General features: G+C 41.6%; 1 protein-coding gene across 4 annotated transcripts in view; it reads right to left on the reverse strand.

Moving 5' to 3' along the window:
- RUNX2 (RUNX family transcription factor 2) overlaps positions 1-19,782 on the reverse strand; it is a 221,506-nt gene that overhangs the window by 111,831 nt on the left and 89,893 nt on the right. For 3 of the 4 annotated variants that reach the window (XM_012448780.3, XM_012448782.3, XM_012448779.3), the window contains exons 3-5: positions 15,265-15,623; positions 6,241-6,397; positions 169-273 (exon numbers count right to left, since the gene is read on the reverse strand). In XM_012448780.3, coding sequence (XP_012304203.1) covers positions 169-273; positions 6,241-6,397; positions 15,265-15,623 — 621 coding nt within the window. Of the gene's footprint in view, positions 1-168; positions 274-6,240; positions 6,398-15,264; positions 15,640-19,782 lie in introns of those variants that run through there. The other variant, XM_064361001.1, reaches the window with a different exon arrangement.

Consider the following 19,782-nt stretch of genomic DNA (forward strand, 5'->3'; position numbering starts at 1 on the left):
TAACTGTCCCTCACTAAAAAAAAAAATATATATATATATATATATGCAGATAGCAAACTCTGCAAAGACACTATGGACATGAAAGTAACACTAACTCATTTGGAATAAATGCCTCACAGGGTCTCTGGAAACACTATTACCATTTTCAATAAAGAGGGGAGTACTTACTTCTGGGTTCCCGAGGTCCATCCACTGTAACTTTAATTGCTCTGTGATAGGTAGCTACTTGGGGAGGATTTGTGAAGACGGTTATGGTCAAGGTGAAACTCTTGCCTGCAGATAGAAAAGGGGAAAATATATAGTGAACATTAAAAGACAGTACTGATGATTACACAGCAGCATAGATTTCCAAACTGCATAAGCATCTCTAGGGAGGCAATGACACAAAGACAAGAGTCAGTACTCCTTCTAAACTGGAAACCCTCCGATGGCCACTTGAGGACATTTCCAAACTTGCTTAGTGTCAAGATCATTGCCCTCATTGCAGTACTACATAGGAAGACTTGAATTCCAAAAAAGCTCCTCAGTAGCAACGGTTGTAATGAAAACAAAAAACCTGGTCCACTTGAGGAAGGTTCTTTTTCTTTCACTTTTCTCCAACATCAGGAACACATCCAAGCACAGACAATTTTAGAAGTCTTTATTTAGGGCTAGGTCATGACCTCATGAGAGAACAATAGTAAATCATTGTTGATTATGTTATTTACTTCAAATGGCTTTAGCATTTCATTTGCTTAGCTGCACTACAATAAGAAGATAAAAGAGGCAAGTTCTTATGGGAATCATTTTAACAGGAGCCAGTGTCTCCTGTCCTGGCCTTAATGTGCCTGTGGTATGATGATTTCATCATTACTGGAACAAAGATTTTCTCCTCCCCGCCTACCCCTCCTCTAACATACATCCCTGCTGTTAAATCTTGAAATAACTCCCTGACAGTGACTTACGTTTTGCTAAATGAACATGACATCTCTCAATATAAACACAAATTTTGCTTTTAGCAGAAGGTGTGCTTCATTGAAATATTACATCGGATGCTTCAAATTAATGAGCTAAAAGCAATGAGTAAGAAGGGAAAAAAAGACAGGGAAAAGTTGGGTAGCAGATTTGGTTGTCTTCTTTCTCCAGAAGAAGATACCATTCTCTGTTGCACAGACTCACTAACAGTTGTAATCAGTTAGATTTGCAACGGTTAATCATGTCAGATAGTCAAAACTGCAAACTGTTACAAGACAGGAAGAGGTGGGCGTAAAACAGTGACTCAATAAAACATTCAGCAATCTCAGGCCAGAGTACTCATTTAGTCTGCTCCTGTAACAGACCTTTAAAAAGCTCATTTTGTTTTGCTTTGTTTTTTTGGTCAGAGATTCTTTTGCCCTTTACTGAACACTGAGAGTATTAAACCAAAACACAAATCTTTGACAATATGTACCAAGGCAAAGTTTAATGCAGTCTTTTCAAAGCTTAATATGGAACAGGTTATATATAAGGCTTAATGTAGAACAGGTCTTTGGCTGTCAAGTCTAGTGAATGGGTTTTCTTTTCAACCTAGACCATGTAAGTTCCTAAAATCTGTTTAAGACACACATCATTTGTTACTGAGTATAAATAGTTTTAAGTCTCCTTGGCTATTCTTTTTCATGGCCAAGGGGAATAAAACAGGAAAGAAAAAACAGGAATGGGGTGGGCACAGTTTGAATAGGGAAAGGTGAATAACAATTAGAATCGTATTAAGTGCCACTTCATATACATTATCTCATTTAATCCTCCCCACTTAGATTTCTCACCCCCATTTCACAAATAAGAAGGCTGAAGCCCCAAGAGACTTAGTGATTTGCCCAAGTTCACACAACTAATAAATGGGAAAAATGAGGATCTGAACCTCATTTTTCAGACCCTAAAATTAATGCTCTTTTTTTGTTAAATAATCTGTCACTTGGCCACTTCCTTAAGTGGCTTGATCACTTGCCACTTGAAAAAATTAATAAGTAATTTACTTCTAGATCTGTCCCAATCAGGTCTATGTGCCCAAGAAACAGTAAGTATAAATGGAATAATGCAATATCTCAGGATGATGAAAGCATCTAAAGGGTCATTGAAATATCATATTTTATCGACTATATTGGATATTACATAAATTTAAATAATTTATAATTGGTTAGCAAAGAGAGGCTTTATTATAAACATTAAGACTAACCAGAAGAATAAACCAGCCGGTTTATTCTGTAACAAGAATAAACTAGTTACAGAAAACTAAAAAGTCTACAGAAAAAGAGACCAGAAACTTGAATAGGAAGCCACGGGGTCCAAGTTAGAACCTGAAAACAATGGAAAGATTGCAGAAAATGAAACAGCTGAATCGCTAGATCGAAAGTTAATTTACACTAAAACATTTTAAAGTGCCATTTTGGGTCAGATTAGTGGTCTATGAACCCAGGATTGCCTTTCTAACAGTGGCTCCCATGGCTGTGTTTCGGAGTCAGTTTTCATCTATGGCACTCATCTTAATAAATCAAGGATGTATAGAGATCTCAAGTATCCTTAATGTCTCTAAATAACCTGCTACAAAGATTGTCGGCCGGGCGCGGTGGCTCCTGTCTGTAATCCCAGGACTATGGGAGGTGGAGGTGGGTGGATCACCTGAGGTCAGGAGTTTGACACCAACCTGGCCAACATGGTGAAACCCGGTCTCTACTAAAAATACAAAACTTAGCTTGGTGTGGTGGCGCACGCCTATGGTCCTAGCTACTCGGGAAGCTGAGGCATGAAAAATCACTTGAACCTAGGAGGTGAAGGTTGCAGTGAGCCAAGATTGTGCTACTGCACTCCAGCCTGGGCGCAGAGTGAGATTCTGTCTCAAAAAAAAAAAAAAAAAAGAGAGAGAGAGAAAAGGAGATTGTTGTCCCTAAATTTATTTAAATCAGTTTTGGGAATAGTTCTACTTTAGACCTTTACAACTTACTTAAGATATTAAAAGTCATCTATGTTTCCCCTAAACTCAGGAAGATACCACATGTAGGAACAAAAGCCAAATATAAAATTCACCCTTCAAGTATAAAGCATTTAAATGCCCAGAGTGGAATCAGTTCTCTATAAAACCTTTTTTTAAAAAAGAGATGGGTTTAGGGGAGGAAACAAGTATTTAAGTGTAACTATGATCTCCCCAAATCAAACCCTGAGGATCAAGATGTACTTAACAACTACAGCAAAAGTGAATGAGGCTCCTTTTATTTCTTATTGCCCCTTCAGAAGAAATATGTATGCAATGTTGAAGAAACTTTCAGAAATTACCAACCAATTAAGTAATTGGTTCTTTATCCCATAATAATAATGCACTTCCTAAGTCAAATGTTTATGTGGGCATTCATGATTTCCTTAAATTAGTTTTTTTTCAAAAATCCACTTTTTTCACTTTCCATAAGTGATTTTAAAAAAAAAAGTAGTCTCTTATTTTAAAATGCGGGCTCTTATTGGGGGAGCTAGCAGTCAGTAGATAACTAATTGCGTCATCCATGGCTTCATCATGGATGATGAAAAAAGAAAGTATACCAAAACAAAATTTAAGGACCAAAATCATTTTAAACACTTCTCTTTAAAATATTAAGGAGAAAAAAAAAGGAAAAGACAATAAAAAACATAAGCCACTTCTAACTTAATGCAAGTTCCATTGATGCTCTACTTTTACTCCAGCACTTTCAAAAGTTGTGGTCTAAGATGACCCATAAAGCCAAAGTCAGCAGTGACATGACTCCTTTATAATCTAAGACTGTTTTTCAGTTTCTGAGAGTTTATGTTTCTATCAGTGGAAAGAAAAAAAATGTAATATTTGAGGAACTTGGTGTTTTTTTATAACACTACTGAAAATAGAAATATTTAAGGCCGGGAAAGAAAATACAACGGTAGTAGCATGTTGATCCAGACTTAATAAGAGAAATGTAGAAGTATCAAAATCAAAGAGGAAGCTGGAAAGAGTCTGTTATAAAGCAGGTCAGGTACAAAGGGTACAAAGGCAGGTTAAAGGGTTTCCTGCCACTGAAAAACTGACCCATTTTTTTTTTCAGAGTGTGATCTGTTATCAGTGTTTTCTGTCCTTTTCTCCTCTTCATCTCAGCTTGATATTATTGTTTCCTTTCATACAATGTTAATACAGTGATATAAAAATCTATTATTAGTGATAAATCAATTTTTCTTTCTCTCTCCACCCACTCCCCCTACCCCCCATCTAAGTTTTGAAGACAAGTCTGGACCAATTTCTCCATCCTGCCTCTGGCAGCAGACTGCAGCATTTCAGATCCTCCACCAAGTCCCGGCTGCTTCAAAGGAAAAATCCTACTTTCTTCAGTTAAGATCATAAGAAATATAGGGGGAGGGGGTCAGCTCTGTTTGGACATAATTACACTTCATCAAAAGAAGCTTTCTTCATCTTCCATGCGTGAAAAGTCTGCAAGCAGTTAAGTCTGTCTTTTTTTTTTTTTAAATATAAAAATTGCTATTTGGGAAACCAGCCAAAACTCAGAAAGCCAATATAGTAAAACAGTGCACACCCTTTGTTTCTCTTTGAAGTTTCTTAAATAAATATGTTGAGGGTTTACAAAGTACACTATCACTTTGCCATAGCTTCTACTCAAATTGATCAGAAAAATGTTATGCAGCATCTATATAATACAAAAGCAAGATAAATGAAAACACTAGCTTGAATCTGTAATATAAAATTAAGTATGGCATCCAATCCTTTAAAAACTAAAATTCATTACTCTCGTTAAAAAGAAAGTATTATTACATAAGAAGAAAGATGCAATTCAGAGCATACAGGTAAATCATCATGTTCACATTTTTCTTGATTCTTACTAGAATAAAAGAGAAACTTTAATTGCATAGTGGACCTGCATAAGTAAATGAGAAAAAGGAAGAATGAACACACAAACACATACTCCAAACCTAATCAGTCACTAGTGATATAGGATGTGCCTTTTTTCCTCTTTTAATGAAGGTGAACTAAACCTGATGCAGAGATAACCCCCTTAGTTTTGATTCTACCAGAGGCTGTTAGCCTTATTTTATTTCAAACAACCTGTCAGTGACAGTATCTCATTAGCATGAATCTTTTTTTTTTTTAGTTAAAAAGTACAACTTCTTGGCCCTGTTCCTAGAAAGTAAACTAAAACTACTCATCGGAAACAGCCTTGCTTGAATTTCCCTTATCAAGTTTTTACAATGGTAATAATTTGACATCTGATCCAAACTAAAGAGCAATTATTAGACTTGGTTTAAAAAGCGGTGCTTCTCATTTCCTATTCAAACCTGGGTTGCAGTGATTCCATAAGACTTTATTTCATCTCAGTCCTAAAGTGGTCTATTTTCTCTCTTCTTATCAAAATACTTAAAATGGAAATAATAGATTCGGTAAGTAAATAAATAAGCATAATGCTTCTAATAGGTGAGTAACTAGTAAAAGTCTCTCTGTAGAATAAGTAAATAAAAGCCAAAATATTGGCCTCCTTACAGACTTTTCTAAAAAAAATTAATCTAATTTATCAAACAGTTACAAAAACTCTAATAGGGATAATTTTCTATGTACAATCCTTTTAAAGATCTCTAATTTTTTAATATGGATTCAGATGGTGGAAATCCTTACATAGTATGGAATTATTAATATTAGAGCACTAATCATTCATCTGTCTAGAAAACTTTACATAGTCATTCTAACAAAAGTCTTTTCACTTATTCAAATGAAAAGCCTTATGTTAAAAAAAACATGATTTTTAATAAATTCTTAGTATGAGGGTAAATTAAATCATATAGAGGTAACCTGTGATAAGTAAAGAGCATTATGCTAGCTGTCCTTGCTGCAACTTAAATGAAAATTGATATTATCAGGAAATTAATCCAACATATCCATTTTTCTTTCCCCTTTGCCACTCAATTTACTCAGTTATTTGACTCCTCATAATTCAGAAGTTGATCCTCCAACTGTTCTTTTCTCTACCTTATATACTCACACCCAGTGAAATTAGGAACTAGTTTTTCTGAAAATATTGTTTGAATTTTCAATATCATAAAATAAATGAAAAAGGCCTGAGTACTCAGAAAAACACTCAACTTCATCTGGATGTATTTAAATCAAATCTTCAGTAATTCTATTCAGAAAAAGAAGGTGCTGATTTGTATACAGACTAGTCTACATTTCATCAAAGGGGCCTAATGTGCTTATTCCATTATCAGTATCAAAAGTCAGAGACCTACCTCGTCCACTCCGGCCCACAAATCTCAGATCGTTGAACCTTGCTACTTGGTTTTTCATAACAGCAGAGGCATTCCGGAGCTCAGCAGAATAATTTTCATCATTACCCGCCATGACAGTAACCACAGTCCCATCTGGTACCTCTCCGAGGGCTACCACCTACATAAAACAGGAAACACAGCAGCAATAATGGCACATCAGAAAGGCTTACAAACAGAATATATTCTCATTGTAAATGATGTGTCTTATCAGGACTCAGTGTTCTACTCCAGTCCAGTAATGGCCGACAGGAATGAGACATCTGTGTATGAGTTGTGATGCCACTTCAAACAGACCAGTGTTTCAGGGTCCACTTATTTCAAAGGCAGGCAAAAACTTCCTTCATTTGTTGTTGGATTCTTCACATAAAATGTGTACGTTTTTATTAAATCCCTATGTTAAGTTGTCCATAGGAATTATGCCACAGAAGGAAGGCGGATGCCCCATCTGCAGATTGTATCATACAGATCAAGGCATCACCTATCTGCAGCCTTCCTCTCAGGGAGAGCCCTGAGGTGTGGTCTTATCCCATCACAGGGTAAAAACTAGCAAGTCTGGTCAACTCCATGGGAGAAGATTTTTAAGTGAAACCCTGGAGTTCCTGACTACATAGAGCCTAGATATGGTGTGGTCTTTATCTCCTTACTTTGGGCTAGCACTTCAGCTTTTAATGACACTATACATATTTACTGAATACCCACTCTGTAGTGGGACCCAGTGGGATATCGGAAGTCATCAAGAAACTGAAGGTAAAAATAATTGATGAGAAATATTAAGAAAAAAATCTATACCCTTAGCCTGACATCTATGATGTCTTGTCCCATCTGCCCTCCTGGAATGACATACTTGACTGCTTCATCTTCAACAGGTAATCTGAAGCAAATTAACTCAATCAATAAAAGATCTAGATTAATCCATCTTTGGAACTAACAAACATTTTCTCTGCTCCAAGACTAGAGATCACACTTTAACCTGGGTCTGCAAACTTGCAAATGTGTGCCTCTGATTAACACAGAGCCTGGTAAAGGGATCTGGTGCAGATTCTTCACTGTCATATATAAAATATATTCCTCCTAATCCACTGCAAAGATCCTGCCCTCGGTAAAAATCCTTTCTCTCAACTAACTTCCAGGACTCTATGTTCAGATTATTTCCATGTCTTCCTCATTCAGCTTCCAGATGCCCTCATAGTAACTCAACAATGACCCCAGCTAAAGTAGCCCACAACTGTCTGACAATAACACCCCTGTGTGCTTGCCTGACTGGTAAACATCCCACTTATATTTTCCTACATCTAGTGCTATTGCCTCCTTTGTCAAGATTTCCATAAGTCAAGCACAAACATTTAATTCCATTTTCCCAATACAATTGGCATATTAAACTAGATTTCATATAGTATGATAATAGACACTGTACCTATATGTTAGGGCTGAATTTCCCCCATCCATGAACCCTACTGCAATACTCCTCCACTATGTCCTTTCCTCCAGCCAGTAAAACAATCAAACAAACAAAAAACTTGTCAATATTTTTGTCACTCTTTTCTCTTAGGCTGTTTCTCAATTCCATTCCTTCCATTTAGCACTGTTATTCAGTTCAAAAACCAATAAAGCTTTCCTTAAATTACAGGCCCCACTTTCCACAGCATCCCACTGTACTCAAGCGATCTTCATTTCAATGTACATATATTAATATTAATGGTCTATGGCTACTTTAAATATACCAGTCCAAAGTTGAGGGATTCACTCCAGGAGTCCAAATTATATTAGTTTGGAAACTATACAAGAGAAGGGCCTTCATCTCATCTGTCTTGTTTACCACTTATTACCCTGCTCCCGAAACAGTGTCCAGCACATGGTAAGTGTTTAATATATATATACATTTTTTAAGATGGAGTCTCACTCTGTCACCCAGGCTGGAATGCAGTGGTGCAATCTCAGCTTACTGCAACCTCCACCTCCCAGGTTCAAGTGATTCTCCTGCCCCAGCCTCCTGAGTACCTGGGATTATAGACATGCACCACCACATCCAGCTAGTTTTTGTATTTTTAGTAGAGACAGCGTTTCACCATGTTGGCCAGGCTGGTCTTGAACTCCTGACCTCAGGTGATCCGCCCACCTCAGCCTCCCAAAGTGCTGGAATTACAGGTGTGAGCCACTGCACCCAGCCAGATAAATATTTTTGAAATAAATGAAAGATCTCCATAAAGAGCCCCACTTTGCAGAGACAGAAGTCTGTGGGGCTACCAGCTAAAACTCTAAGAGGGCCAATTGATGTTGAGTCAGCACCCCTTGCTAACAGCAATGTGCCCTTGCTCCAAACTCATTTTCTGACAATGTTTTCATCCCAGAGAAGCGGGAACCATGCTGCCGCCCCTTTCCCTGGAGTCTCCTGAGTCAAAAGTAATATCCCTTGAGAACAAGACTTCCTCCCTGCATAGTTCATCTCGTACCTCAAGTGGCTACTGAATACAGGTAATACTATACTCCTGATGGAGGCAATATGCTTTTCAATTTTTCAAATTCATCGTGCCAAAAATGTGAACATTTGAAAATACTGCAATAATTGACTACATTTGCCAGGATTCATCTGAATGTTTGACATTTTGTACACTCAGCATATTGTGTTTTAACACCTGCTGTGTGGCTTTCTATGTCAAAGTAAATATGGACCCAGTAAGCATATTAATAAAGGCAGGAGAAAAGTTGTACTGTTTAGAAGAGAATGAATACACTAAAATCAAGAGGCTCCACTTTTTCCCCACTTCTGCTACATATCTGCCATGACTTCACACAAATAACTTCATCTCCAGGAACCACAGTTTTCCAATATAAATTGGAAAGTCTGCAAAATGTAGAAGATACCATATGAGTATAGAGTGTAATTATAATGATGTGCTTTTTGTAAGATGAGGAGGGTAACACAGTGTTCTCTTCCAAATCTGCTGTCTGCTAAACATAGGCTTTTACTTATAAGCATCCTTAAAGAATTCAACTGAATATGTACTTCTTCACTTCATGTCCTGAGATGTTCTTTGGTGTTGTTGAGAGATACAGGATGACTGCTGGTGGATTTCACTCGAGTCTGGCTACATTTCAGAAAAAAAAAAAAATAAAGCAATCCTCCCCAATGTAAAGGTTTTCAAGAGCTCTAGGACATTATTATTTTACTGCATATTTTTAACATAATGGATTTTTTTTACTTAGAAGAAATGGCAAATTGATTCAATATGGGAAAATATGAAAGAAAAGATCCCTAAGAGTGAAATACATAAATCCATTTTACTGTGCTTAAGCAGTTAATACTGACCGTATTCAATATGGGTATGTTATACATATCACATTTTACAAAACAAATAAATAATCACAAGTTGTGTGACTCTTCTGTGAGGCTTAGAGCAAGGCCTGAAAAAAATGCTAATGCCATGTAGTGACAATCTTTCCTGCTAAGGCAGAACTCTAGTTTAATGGCTAAATATACTGGGTTTTTTCTGCTATCCACTCTACCAAATCACATTGCCCAATGTTTTTCTGAGGGGAGAAAAAGGCTGGGAGTTGGGGGAAGTACTGTATTTGACTTTATATCAATAAGAAGTATAATTATATGTTTGAGAAGTTTTTTCTTTAAGTAGATCTCTGAAACTAAAAAGTTTCCCTTGGAGATTCTCCACTGTGTTTATCTAAAAGAAAACCAAAGGAATCAAAAAATTTTTACACATTTCATCTGTACCAAAACCAAGCAATGGAAAAACATTTTAAGGGGTAAGGCACAGTCAAAACTCACTCTTTAACTAGTTAGGAATAAGCACAAGTTAAAATTTACTTCCATTCTACCCAATATGAAAGTACTCTTCTGCAAAGAATAATTTGTGATGAAATCTTAACAATTACATTTCTAGGTGTTTTTAAAATATAAAATCTACAAATTCAAGAAACTTCATGAGAAAAGGAGAAGTTTTCTGTCCTGACATTTCAGAATAGAGAGACATTCCTTTATTTAGCGCACCTCACTATAACCAGCATTTAAATCACATGATACGTGGTTTGCACAAAATAAAGCAAAAGGATATTTAACTGCAGTAATGCTATTGAAATTTTGTATGAGGCTCCTTATGACTAAATCTGTGAATCACTAGAAGAAGAGGAATGGAGAATTAACTCAAACCCTTAAAACAGTTTCTCTCGTCTTTTTATATGGAAATTAAAATTGCCCTTGATATTTCCATGGACAGAAGTCTAGTCTTAACTAACCAATTACCCTTATAGGTCAGCGTAATTTGGGACATTGTACTTGTGGTATAATTGAAATATAATTATTTTTCAAGATAAAATCTGATCAGATCTTCCTTTGCAATAAAAAGAGAAGTGAATCTAATTGCAAAAAGCAAAAATGTTATTCCCATCATAACTATTTAAGGATAACTTTAAGTACAGTATCAAAACATTTCAACTAATACTACAGTTAATGTTTTGAATTTATCCTAGAATTTAGGAAAAACCCATTGAATTATAGAGAAGAAAAACACAACATATCATTTTATAATTTTAAAAATATACATGTCAAAGAGAAATTTTGATAAAAATTATTTCAATTTAAAGTAGCAACTTTTGGGCCATGTATCAAGGCGGTTTAGATCATCTAACAATAGATATTCTGGAATTTTGAAAGGAAACAACCCATAATGCCAAAGGGGAAAAAATAATTAAAGATATCTACCATATCTATTTTCAAATATTTAATACAAGTTTTCTAAAAATTTTTTAAGTATTTATTTTCCACTTGAAATTATTTGTTCCAACTGCCATACTAGGAAGTTTTATATATTCAGTCCCAAAATATTTAACTTTAAATAAGCTTTTTTTAACTTAAAGTCATAACACAAAAATATGTCTGTCTTCATACAACTTGAAATCTATTGTTTTACATAATTTTGCATGATAATTTATATTAAGGTTAATAAGGATTTAACAGGCTTAATAACCTATTTTCCTTTGTTTAGATACAGTTAGATTAAAAAATATATAAACATAAAATCTGATCATTATGTAAGAAAAATACTACTCACTGGTATCAAGTATTTATTAGTTGCATATTTGTTTTCAGAGAGAGAAAAATGGCTAGTGATGCCAAAAAATTATTGTCAAACAGAAATTGCTCTGTCATTTTGAAACCCCTCCTTTTGACAAGCACTGAAAGGTATTATTAAAGATACAGAATTAACTATGAGTGCCAGATTATATATCTAAAAATGTGTTTTATTTCTTTAACACTGCCAGGAAAACATATGATACTGATAAATATATATAGTCCAGTGTTCTCTAACTTAAAACAGCAGAATAGGCTTGCACTACTTTTAGTTTTAAAATGTACATCTGGACTTAAAATTTCTGCATAGTGTTTCAGCTTGAAGCTATTTAAGGCAACTAAGTTATGAACCCTGAACACCAGGCTTCACGGTGGAAATGCTGACAGACCCCTAACTAAAAGGGTGCTACTGGATGGAGAGTTGACATGTTCTCTCCACTATTACCTGACCATCAACTAATGAACTGAATTTGCAAATTACTTCTTTCTCACTAGAATTATCTAGGATAGAAAGGGTCTGGAATCCTCTAATAGTATGTCTTAACTATTTTAAGGTTTCAGTGAGATACACCTGAAAATGTTAAAAATATTTATTTCCGTTTCCTTGACACCTGGGGGGACCAAACATTTCAAAACAGCAGAACTTTGTTAAAAATACAATGTTAATAAACAACTTTATATAAAGTATACTAGTTGTTTTTGCATTTTTACATGTAAAAATAAATAAACGTTATATAATCCCAAAACAAGAGCAGATGAACGCTAATACATTCTTAACGCAATACATTGCCAATATTGTGTTTAAACACTAGTTTAAATTGACATTTCAAAACAATCTATTGAATTCATTTCTGATTCTCTGTGGTGTCAAGCTCAGTGCCACAGATACAAAATACGGGCTCAATAAATACTGTATTAATTTGAATACCAGACTTCACAACAAATAAGTTTTGTGTGTGTTTAAATGCGTTTACCTATCTGCTATCTACCTGACAACCACCATAATTTATTTTTTACATAGCTCTAAATATCACTGCCAAATTGCTGTCACCACTTTTAAAACGGAGACTTCTTCATATTATTTCTTCATTGCAGATGTATTTGATTATATTGCAAGAGTGTAGAAAGTCTAGTGCTCTCAGGCTTCTATTCCAAAAGCAGGATAAAGAGAGGTTGTCACAATCTGGATGTTCCAAACATCCATACATTTCTTTTCAACAGAGAGACAAAACTTCTATACTGAGTAGATCTTAGCTATCACCCACATTTTGAATTCTGTTTAACACAGATGTGGCGGTAGAAAGACATTGACAGCCAGGTTTTAGGTTAACTCAATTCATTATTCAATTGATATAAATTAAAATATTTGATTAAATATGGTCTTGTTATCTACAGTCTGTCTACTGCTTAAGATAACAAAAAAATGTATTCTGTAATTCACAAGTTGATTAATAACAAAGAACAAAACGTATTTTCAAAATCATTTTTAAAGGGTGGTAATGAAAAAATCTTAAATGACAACCAAAATATCTGAGACTAGCTCAAGCTAAATTGCAAACATTCTTTCCATCCAAAATGCTCATGTTCAAATCAATTCAGTAGCATAAATAGAAGAGAATATTTCAAGATAGACCTTAAATATGTTTAACAGAATGGTATATGGAACATCCAGCATCTAAATATCTTTAAAAATGTAAGCATCTCTTCTTATATTTTCACATATTCTGATTTGTGGCATTATGCAGACACGATATCTACTTATTTGTATTTTTTGCTGCTTTTATCCAGATTTGGGGTCTTAGGCGGCTTTTGGTTTGGGGGGTTGGTGGAAACAAATTTTCATTCTCATATAAGGCTAATTTAAAAATTCTGGGCCCTCAGACAATGGACATTGTAAAAGATATCTCTTGTGTGGAAATTTAAATTTCTACAATTCACATGTATTCTGAGCTTTTCCTATTTCAAGTTACCAAACATTAACCTACAAAATGGGTGGTTTATGAAAAGAGAAATGTGACGGTTAAAAAAAAAAATTTCTTGAGCCAACTGCAAAATGAAACTTGCCCCAGAGTGCAACATCCCCTTTCCATAACAATTCATTCTGATTTCTGTTCTGATATCAGATCTAGCGAGATAACCAGCTCTAATTGACCTGGACTCCTCTTTCTTTCCATCCCACCCACACACGGAATCTGAATTGGTGCGTGGGGTGGGGGTGATCAACAACTGGGAATGACCTGTCAGTGTGGCCCGTGGGAGTTTGGCCCCAGGTCCCCAGTGGAGAAACTGGCCTGATACCTCCCCCAACTTTTTTTGTTTGTTTGTTTACCTCCCCCAAGGCCTTGCGTGCCCTACTCTCCACAGACCTCAGAACCCAGGGGACTCAGGCCCACCTACTCAAGTTCAGAGGTTAGAAATGGCCCAAGGCACCTTTTTGAGAGTGCTCATCTCCACGTCTGGCTTACCGCCCCCTGCATCCCTGACGTCTTGCAAGTGTAGACAGTCCTGCGTATGTGGACAGCCCGGGAACCCATCAATCCAGTGTGCGCTGGGCCCTGGGGGTTCGGCGTCTCCCCGTTGGAGAGGGTTGCCCCAGGAAATCCGGATTGAGTTAAGGAGAGCCATCCGGCTACTGTGAGAGCCTCCAGATCCTAAATTCTCAACCCGTAGAGCACCTGACTGCGACTCCCGCGGCTGCCACCCGCCCGCAAACTAACGGGCCGGGCAGGCACGAGAGTCCGCGGGACGCGCAGCGGCCTCTCTCAAGCCTCCGGGCTCACTCCGTGCTCAGACCACCGGCAGGAGCCTCTCACCACCTTTCAGAAGCAGGAGGGACCTTTTAAATTTAAGTCTTTTAAAAATAATAATAAAGCAAAAATACAAAATTTCACCTCCGTTTTCAAGCTGGGCGAACCGAAGTTGTTCACAGGTTTCCCTTATCCCTCCCTGGCGGGACGAGGCACAGAGCTTGGTCCCGGCTGGAAGAAGCGGCCCGAGCTCCTGCCCCCTCCCCTGGCCCGAGCCTCCCAGCACTCGAGGGTTCAGCCCCAGGCCCCCTGAACTCCCCCGCTTCGGGGCGCGCGGACGCTTCGGCGGCCCCGCCTTCCTCCCGGTAACGGGATCTGGCGTAGGTCAGCGAACAGAGCAAGCGCCCCGTCCTGACACCCCCTCCTCTGGAGACCCTGGGCTTGTCCGGACCCTCCCGGGCACGGGTAGTGCAGCCGGCGCGCCTCAGTCAACATCCCTCGCCCAGCCCCTGTCACTACAGCGGGGCGCCAGCACCCCGCGAATCCCGGCCCGGGAGCCCGGGAGGGGCCAGGACCGCTAAGCTCTGCGGGTTGGGGAAGCGGTCACCGAGACCTGCAGAGGGGCGTTTGGCTGGAAGGGAAGCGCGTGGGAGCGCGCGGAGCCCCAAAGAGAGGCGGCGTGGGCAGCCCGCAATGCGGCCAGGCTGGGATGTCCGGGGAGGAGGACGCGGGAGCCCCGGGGGACAGTGTCGGGGATCCTCGCCCCCGGGAAAGGGGCGGGGTGGAGCGAGTCCGCTCGCAGTGAGAGTGGGCACCTTGGGGATCCTTGGGGAAAGGGAGACGGCGCGAAGGAGTGGGTGAGAACGGAAGCCGGGCATGAGGCATGAGGGGTAATGAGCGGGTCTGGGGGACGGGGGCTGAAGTCGGGGTGGCCGTGGGCACAGGTGGGCGAGGGAGGGATTTGCGCGGAGGGACTGCGGCCCAAGCCCGCCAAGGCGTCCGGAGGGAGAGGCCCAGCCGGGGGTTTCTGGGGTCAGAGTCGCCAAGGCAGGCGGTCTTGGAGGACGTCCGGGGCCCAGCCCCGTGGGCAGGAAGACACCGGCGGGCAGGTTCCGCGGCTCCCGGCCGGGGGCGGGGGGCGGTGTAGCCTCTTACCTTGAAGGCCACGGGCAGGGTCTTGTTGCAGCGCCAGTGCGAGGGCAGCACCGAGCACAGGAAGTTGGGGCTGTCGGTGCGAACGAGTTCGGCCGGGTGGTCGGCGATGATCTCCACCATGGTGCGGTTGTCGTGCGGCGGCCGCAACCGGGGCACTGCAGCTGCTGCTGCCGCAGCCGCCGCAGCCGCCGCCGCTGCCGCCGCCGCCTCCTGCTGCTGCTGCTGTTGCTGCTGCTGCTGTTGCTGCTGCTGCTGCTGTTGCTGCTGCTGTTGCGCAGCCACCACCGGGCTCACGTCGCTCATTTTGCCAGGCTGCAGGCTGCTGGAGGGGGGGCTGAAGCGCCGGCTGGTGCTCGGATCTACGGGAATACGCATCACAACAGCCACAAGTTAGCGAAGTGGCCGGGGGAGGGGGAGGAGGGTGGAAATGAGGGGCAAGGAGGAAATTAGGGGGGTGGAGGCGAGACGGGGGAAAAGAGGATGGAGGTGATGGGGCTGAGGAGATGAGAAATCAAGTATGATGAGGCCGACTGCCGGGCGGATTCTGATGGGCCAACAAAGTCTGGCGATGCGGCGCAGTCGGGCTGGCGGGTTAGGGAGACCCGGGAAGCGCAGATCTTTGCCGGAGCCTTTGGAACACTCGGGGTGGCAGCTGCGAACGGGCCCGGGGGTGTGTTTGGCCCGGGGAGGCGGGGGACTTGAGTTTGCAGCCTGGAGTGGGGTCCCTTGGGGCACCGCGTCCTGGGTGCGCTGGCGCCCCCTCCCAGTTCGAGTCCGGTGGTGAAGCGGTGTGGGTTCAGCAGTCCAGCCCCCGGGCCAGCATTGCTGCGCGCTGCCCGCCACCGCCGCGCCGCGCCGTGCGCTGCTACCCAGCTGCAGGCGGCCGCGCCTCCGCCCTCCCGCGCCGCCGCCTCCTCCGCGGCGGCCGCCGCTCCCCCCGCGCCGGCTGCACGCTCAGATTCCTCCCGCGGCGGCTGCCAGCCCGGCTCCCCGGCTGGGCTCCTTCCTTTCCCTTCTCTTCTTCTTGCCCTCTCACCGCCACCTCCTTGCATCCACTCCCTCCTGCAATTTGCAAAGCTCCCCTGTCCCTCGCCCTTCAAGGTGCCAAGAGGTAAGTCGTGGGCAGCGAATCTCGGGGCAACGGATCTCGAGCCTGCGAATCGCAGCCGCTGCCGCCGCCAGCCGGCCGCGAGAAGGAGCCCCCAGCGCCTTGTGCAGCTTCGGAAGCCGAGAGGCGGCCCCAGTCTAGGGGCAATCTCGCCTGGTCGCGTCCTCTTGCTCTCCCCACCCCTAGGACAAGGAACCCCCTCTTGGTCGGAAGAGACTGAAGCAGAGACACCAGAGAGCTCCCGGCTGATCTGACTGTCGCTATTTTTCGTTGTAACTTCAGGAGAGGAGGAAGGAAAATTCTTGAACGTCTGTGCTGACTTCTCAGCACTCTTCACCCTCCCACCCCCAACCCCCACCTCTGTCGGAGCGGCTCCCAGGGGAAAAAAGATTTTGCAGGGTTTGGGTGTTTTTTGTTTTAAGTGACACAAAAAATGAGGGCGGTGGGGGAAGAACTAGTCAAAATAGTTTTTAGGAACTCAAGTACATAGCTGGACATTTCTTTTTTCTTATATATTCAATCTTGTTATTCCTAGAGAACAAGAATGAGTTGGGGTTTTTTGTTTGTTTGTTTGTTTGTTTGTTTTTTAAGGACTGAAAAACTGTCGGCTTGGTGATTAAAATAAGTTGAAAAATCCTCGCTGGGGGAAAGCATCAGCCGTTTTCTATGAATTTAAATCTTTTATTAAGTCTCTTTTACATCTAAGACTAAGTTTCGTGTTTGTCTTCCCCACTGCTCCCGGGAAAAAATTAAAAATACAAACTAAAAAATTCAAAATGTTTCCGTGGCTGTTTATTTATGTATTTATTTCCTAGTGTGGGTTTAAAAAGCGACTTTGGATCCCCCAAAAAGTTGTGGTCGAGAGGATGAAGGAGCGCGGAAAAAAAACCCGGCACTTTTTACCTAAAATGTGGTTTTTGGAGGCTGGGATTTCTAATGATTAGGTTTTTGTGGTTTATATAGACACGACTCTGGCTAAGGCGATCATTACGCTGATGAGAGTCAGAGCACGTGGGTGTCTACGACCAGCCTCAAACTCTGAGCCTTCAAAACAAATAAAACAATGTGCTGCGCCCGCAGAAGCCGGGAAATCCGCTTGAGGCTATTACACCCCAAGAAGGGCGCACAGGGCCGTTTTACCCTAGGCGTGTGTACTGCTACGTTTCTTGCTTTTATCGAACTCTTTAAAGCCTTCCAAAGCTTGAAAACGTGTTTGCGAAAAGAATCGTCAGTTGCCAAAGTTTCAAAGATTCCTAGTGGAGTAGCTGACACAGCAACAAGGGATTTTATAAAATAAATTAAGAATTAGAATGCCTCCCCCTCGAAGTATTAAAGAAGAAAGATGGTTGGGGCATCTCTCACCCCCTCCCATCTTATTGAAGCAATTCACATACCCATTGCTTGGTGTTTTTATTGCTCAGTGCAAACGCCTCCCTCACCCTCGTAGCTACCTGCCACGACCCTCCCTGTCTGGTTTTAAAGCTTTGCTCCCACTCGCTGAGCCCACGGCTGGATCTGCGCCCTAGAAGGTGCCTGGAAGGGCTCTGAGAGCATGAGGGGCACGGAAGATGGGGGCCTGGTACCAGTCGCGGACTCTGGAGCCCTTTCGAGTACAAGATGAGCTTGGAGGGTTGTGGATGCGTGACTCGGTGACCAGGATCGCCCGCTGAAGAGATGCGAGGGGGACTGAGGGGCAACCAGACCGCGGGAGCAGAGGTGGGGGTGCAAGGTAGCCAGGTGTGCGCTCTCGCAGGGATAAGAGTAGAGTTCAGGAAATACTACTCTGTCCTTCCTATTAGGGGCTTTATTTTTACCTGCCCTTCTTCCACGTACTGGTCCACACCTCCCTCCTTTCCCTTTCCCACGTTTCTCTCCAAGTTCCTGCCTCTTCCCCAAATCCCTCCACAGACACGAGCCCCGCGCAGCTCCCCTCCCACCCCCACAGCCGCCTGCCACTGCCACCCTCGGTGACTCCGAGAAGCGATTCTGCGCCACCCGCTATGGCACCTGGTCCCCAACCTACTCTTCGCGCCTGGCCTGCTGGCCTCGCAACCTGGGCAGCGCCGGGGTGCAAGAACTTATTTAGCCAGACCCCACCAACTGGAAGCGCAGCCAGGAGCTGAGGTGGCTCCTTTGCGTGCGATTTTTAATTATTTTTTTGGTCACAGGGGAGAGCTCTAACCTCGGGCACCGCCGCGTTCCCTGCGTTCACAGGTCTCTAGAGTCCGACAGGCGGCCGAAGGGAAGCCAGGTTTTCCCCGACAGAGAGAGAGGGAGAGACAGAGAGAGGGAGAGACAGAGAGAGAGAGAGACACTGCATTTATTGCTATTTATTGCTGTCCTACCTTACACATCCACTCACAGGCACTCAGACACATACTCTTGCACGTCCACACGCAGACACACAAAAATACACACACACTCATACACTCATGGCTTTTCTTTCCTGCCTTTTTTTTTTTTTTTTTTTTTTTTTTGCTTTTTAGGGGGCTAGTTTTACTTTGGGCATGTTGTGCCACTAACAGAGATCTCCGATTTCCTTTTTGTTTTTAAATCTATGGGGGCTGCAAAGGAAGGAAGCAGTTATGGGAATTGATTATTTCTGTGGTAAAATTGAGATCAAAATTCCATAACTGCCATGGTAGGTGATATGATATGCCACCTTCTCTCGGATTCTCCTCCTCCCAGGAAGTCCATAGAACAGAGAACTCCTGGAACTTTTAAGACAGTAAGAAACAATTAATATTTCAAATATAGACCACCAGAGGGGATTTCCAAATAAAAAATTCTAGAATTGAATTTAAGAAGTCACCTTGGGGACTTTTCCTCCTTTTTCTCCATCGCTGTTTCGTCCTTTGTTTTATTTGGTGGATAGCAAACTATGCAGACCTCAGTGGTTGGAGATTTTAAGGGCAATTTAATCAATAGTGAGATTATTTATTTTAATTAATCATATCCAGTAATTCAGCTTTATAGCCTTTCTCAGTATCCTTCCTCCATTTCACATTTCAGTGGAACTAATATAAGCAGAGCTTGGAAGTTACTAGTCTTGGATCTCTTAAAATATCCTACAGTTATTTATAATGTGGAAATGAAATTTTCCACTGAATACCCTAACAACGTTTCAGGTATCTGGCACAGTGGATTTTCAGTCTCCTTTCAAAAACATCCTTTTGCTGAACATTCACACTTTCAACTGGAACTGACTGAGCCTGGAACTGATGATGTCTTGGCTCTGAGCATTATACTTAAAGGAAGAAAACATTTTTACAGACCCCTAAACCAAACTTCTCCTGTTAATAGTAGGCACACAGGAAAACCATGAGGTTTTGCATATGTGTATTTTGTGCTGTAGTTTGCTTGATGTCACCCTTGGGTTTAGATTTTCTACATCAAAATGTTCAGAACTA

This window comes from Aotus nancymaae, unplaced genomic scaffold (genome assembly GCF_030222135.1).
Source record: "Aotus nancymaae isolate 86718 unplaced genomic scaffold, 86718_ANA_hifiasm-v0.15.2.pri h1tg000040l, whole genome shotgun sequence".
Classification (NCBI taxonomy): Eukaryota; Metazoa; Chordata; class Mammalia; order Primates; family Aotidae; genus Aotus; species Aotus nancymaae.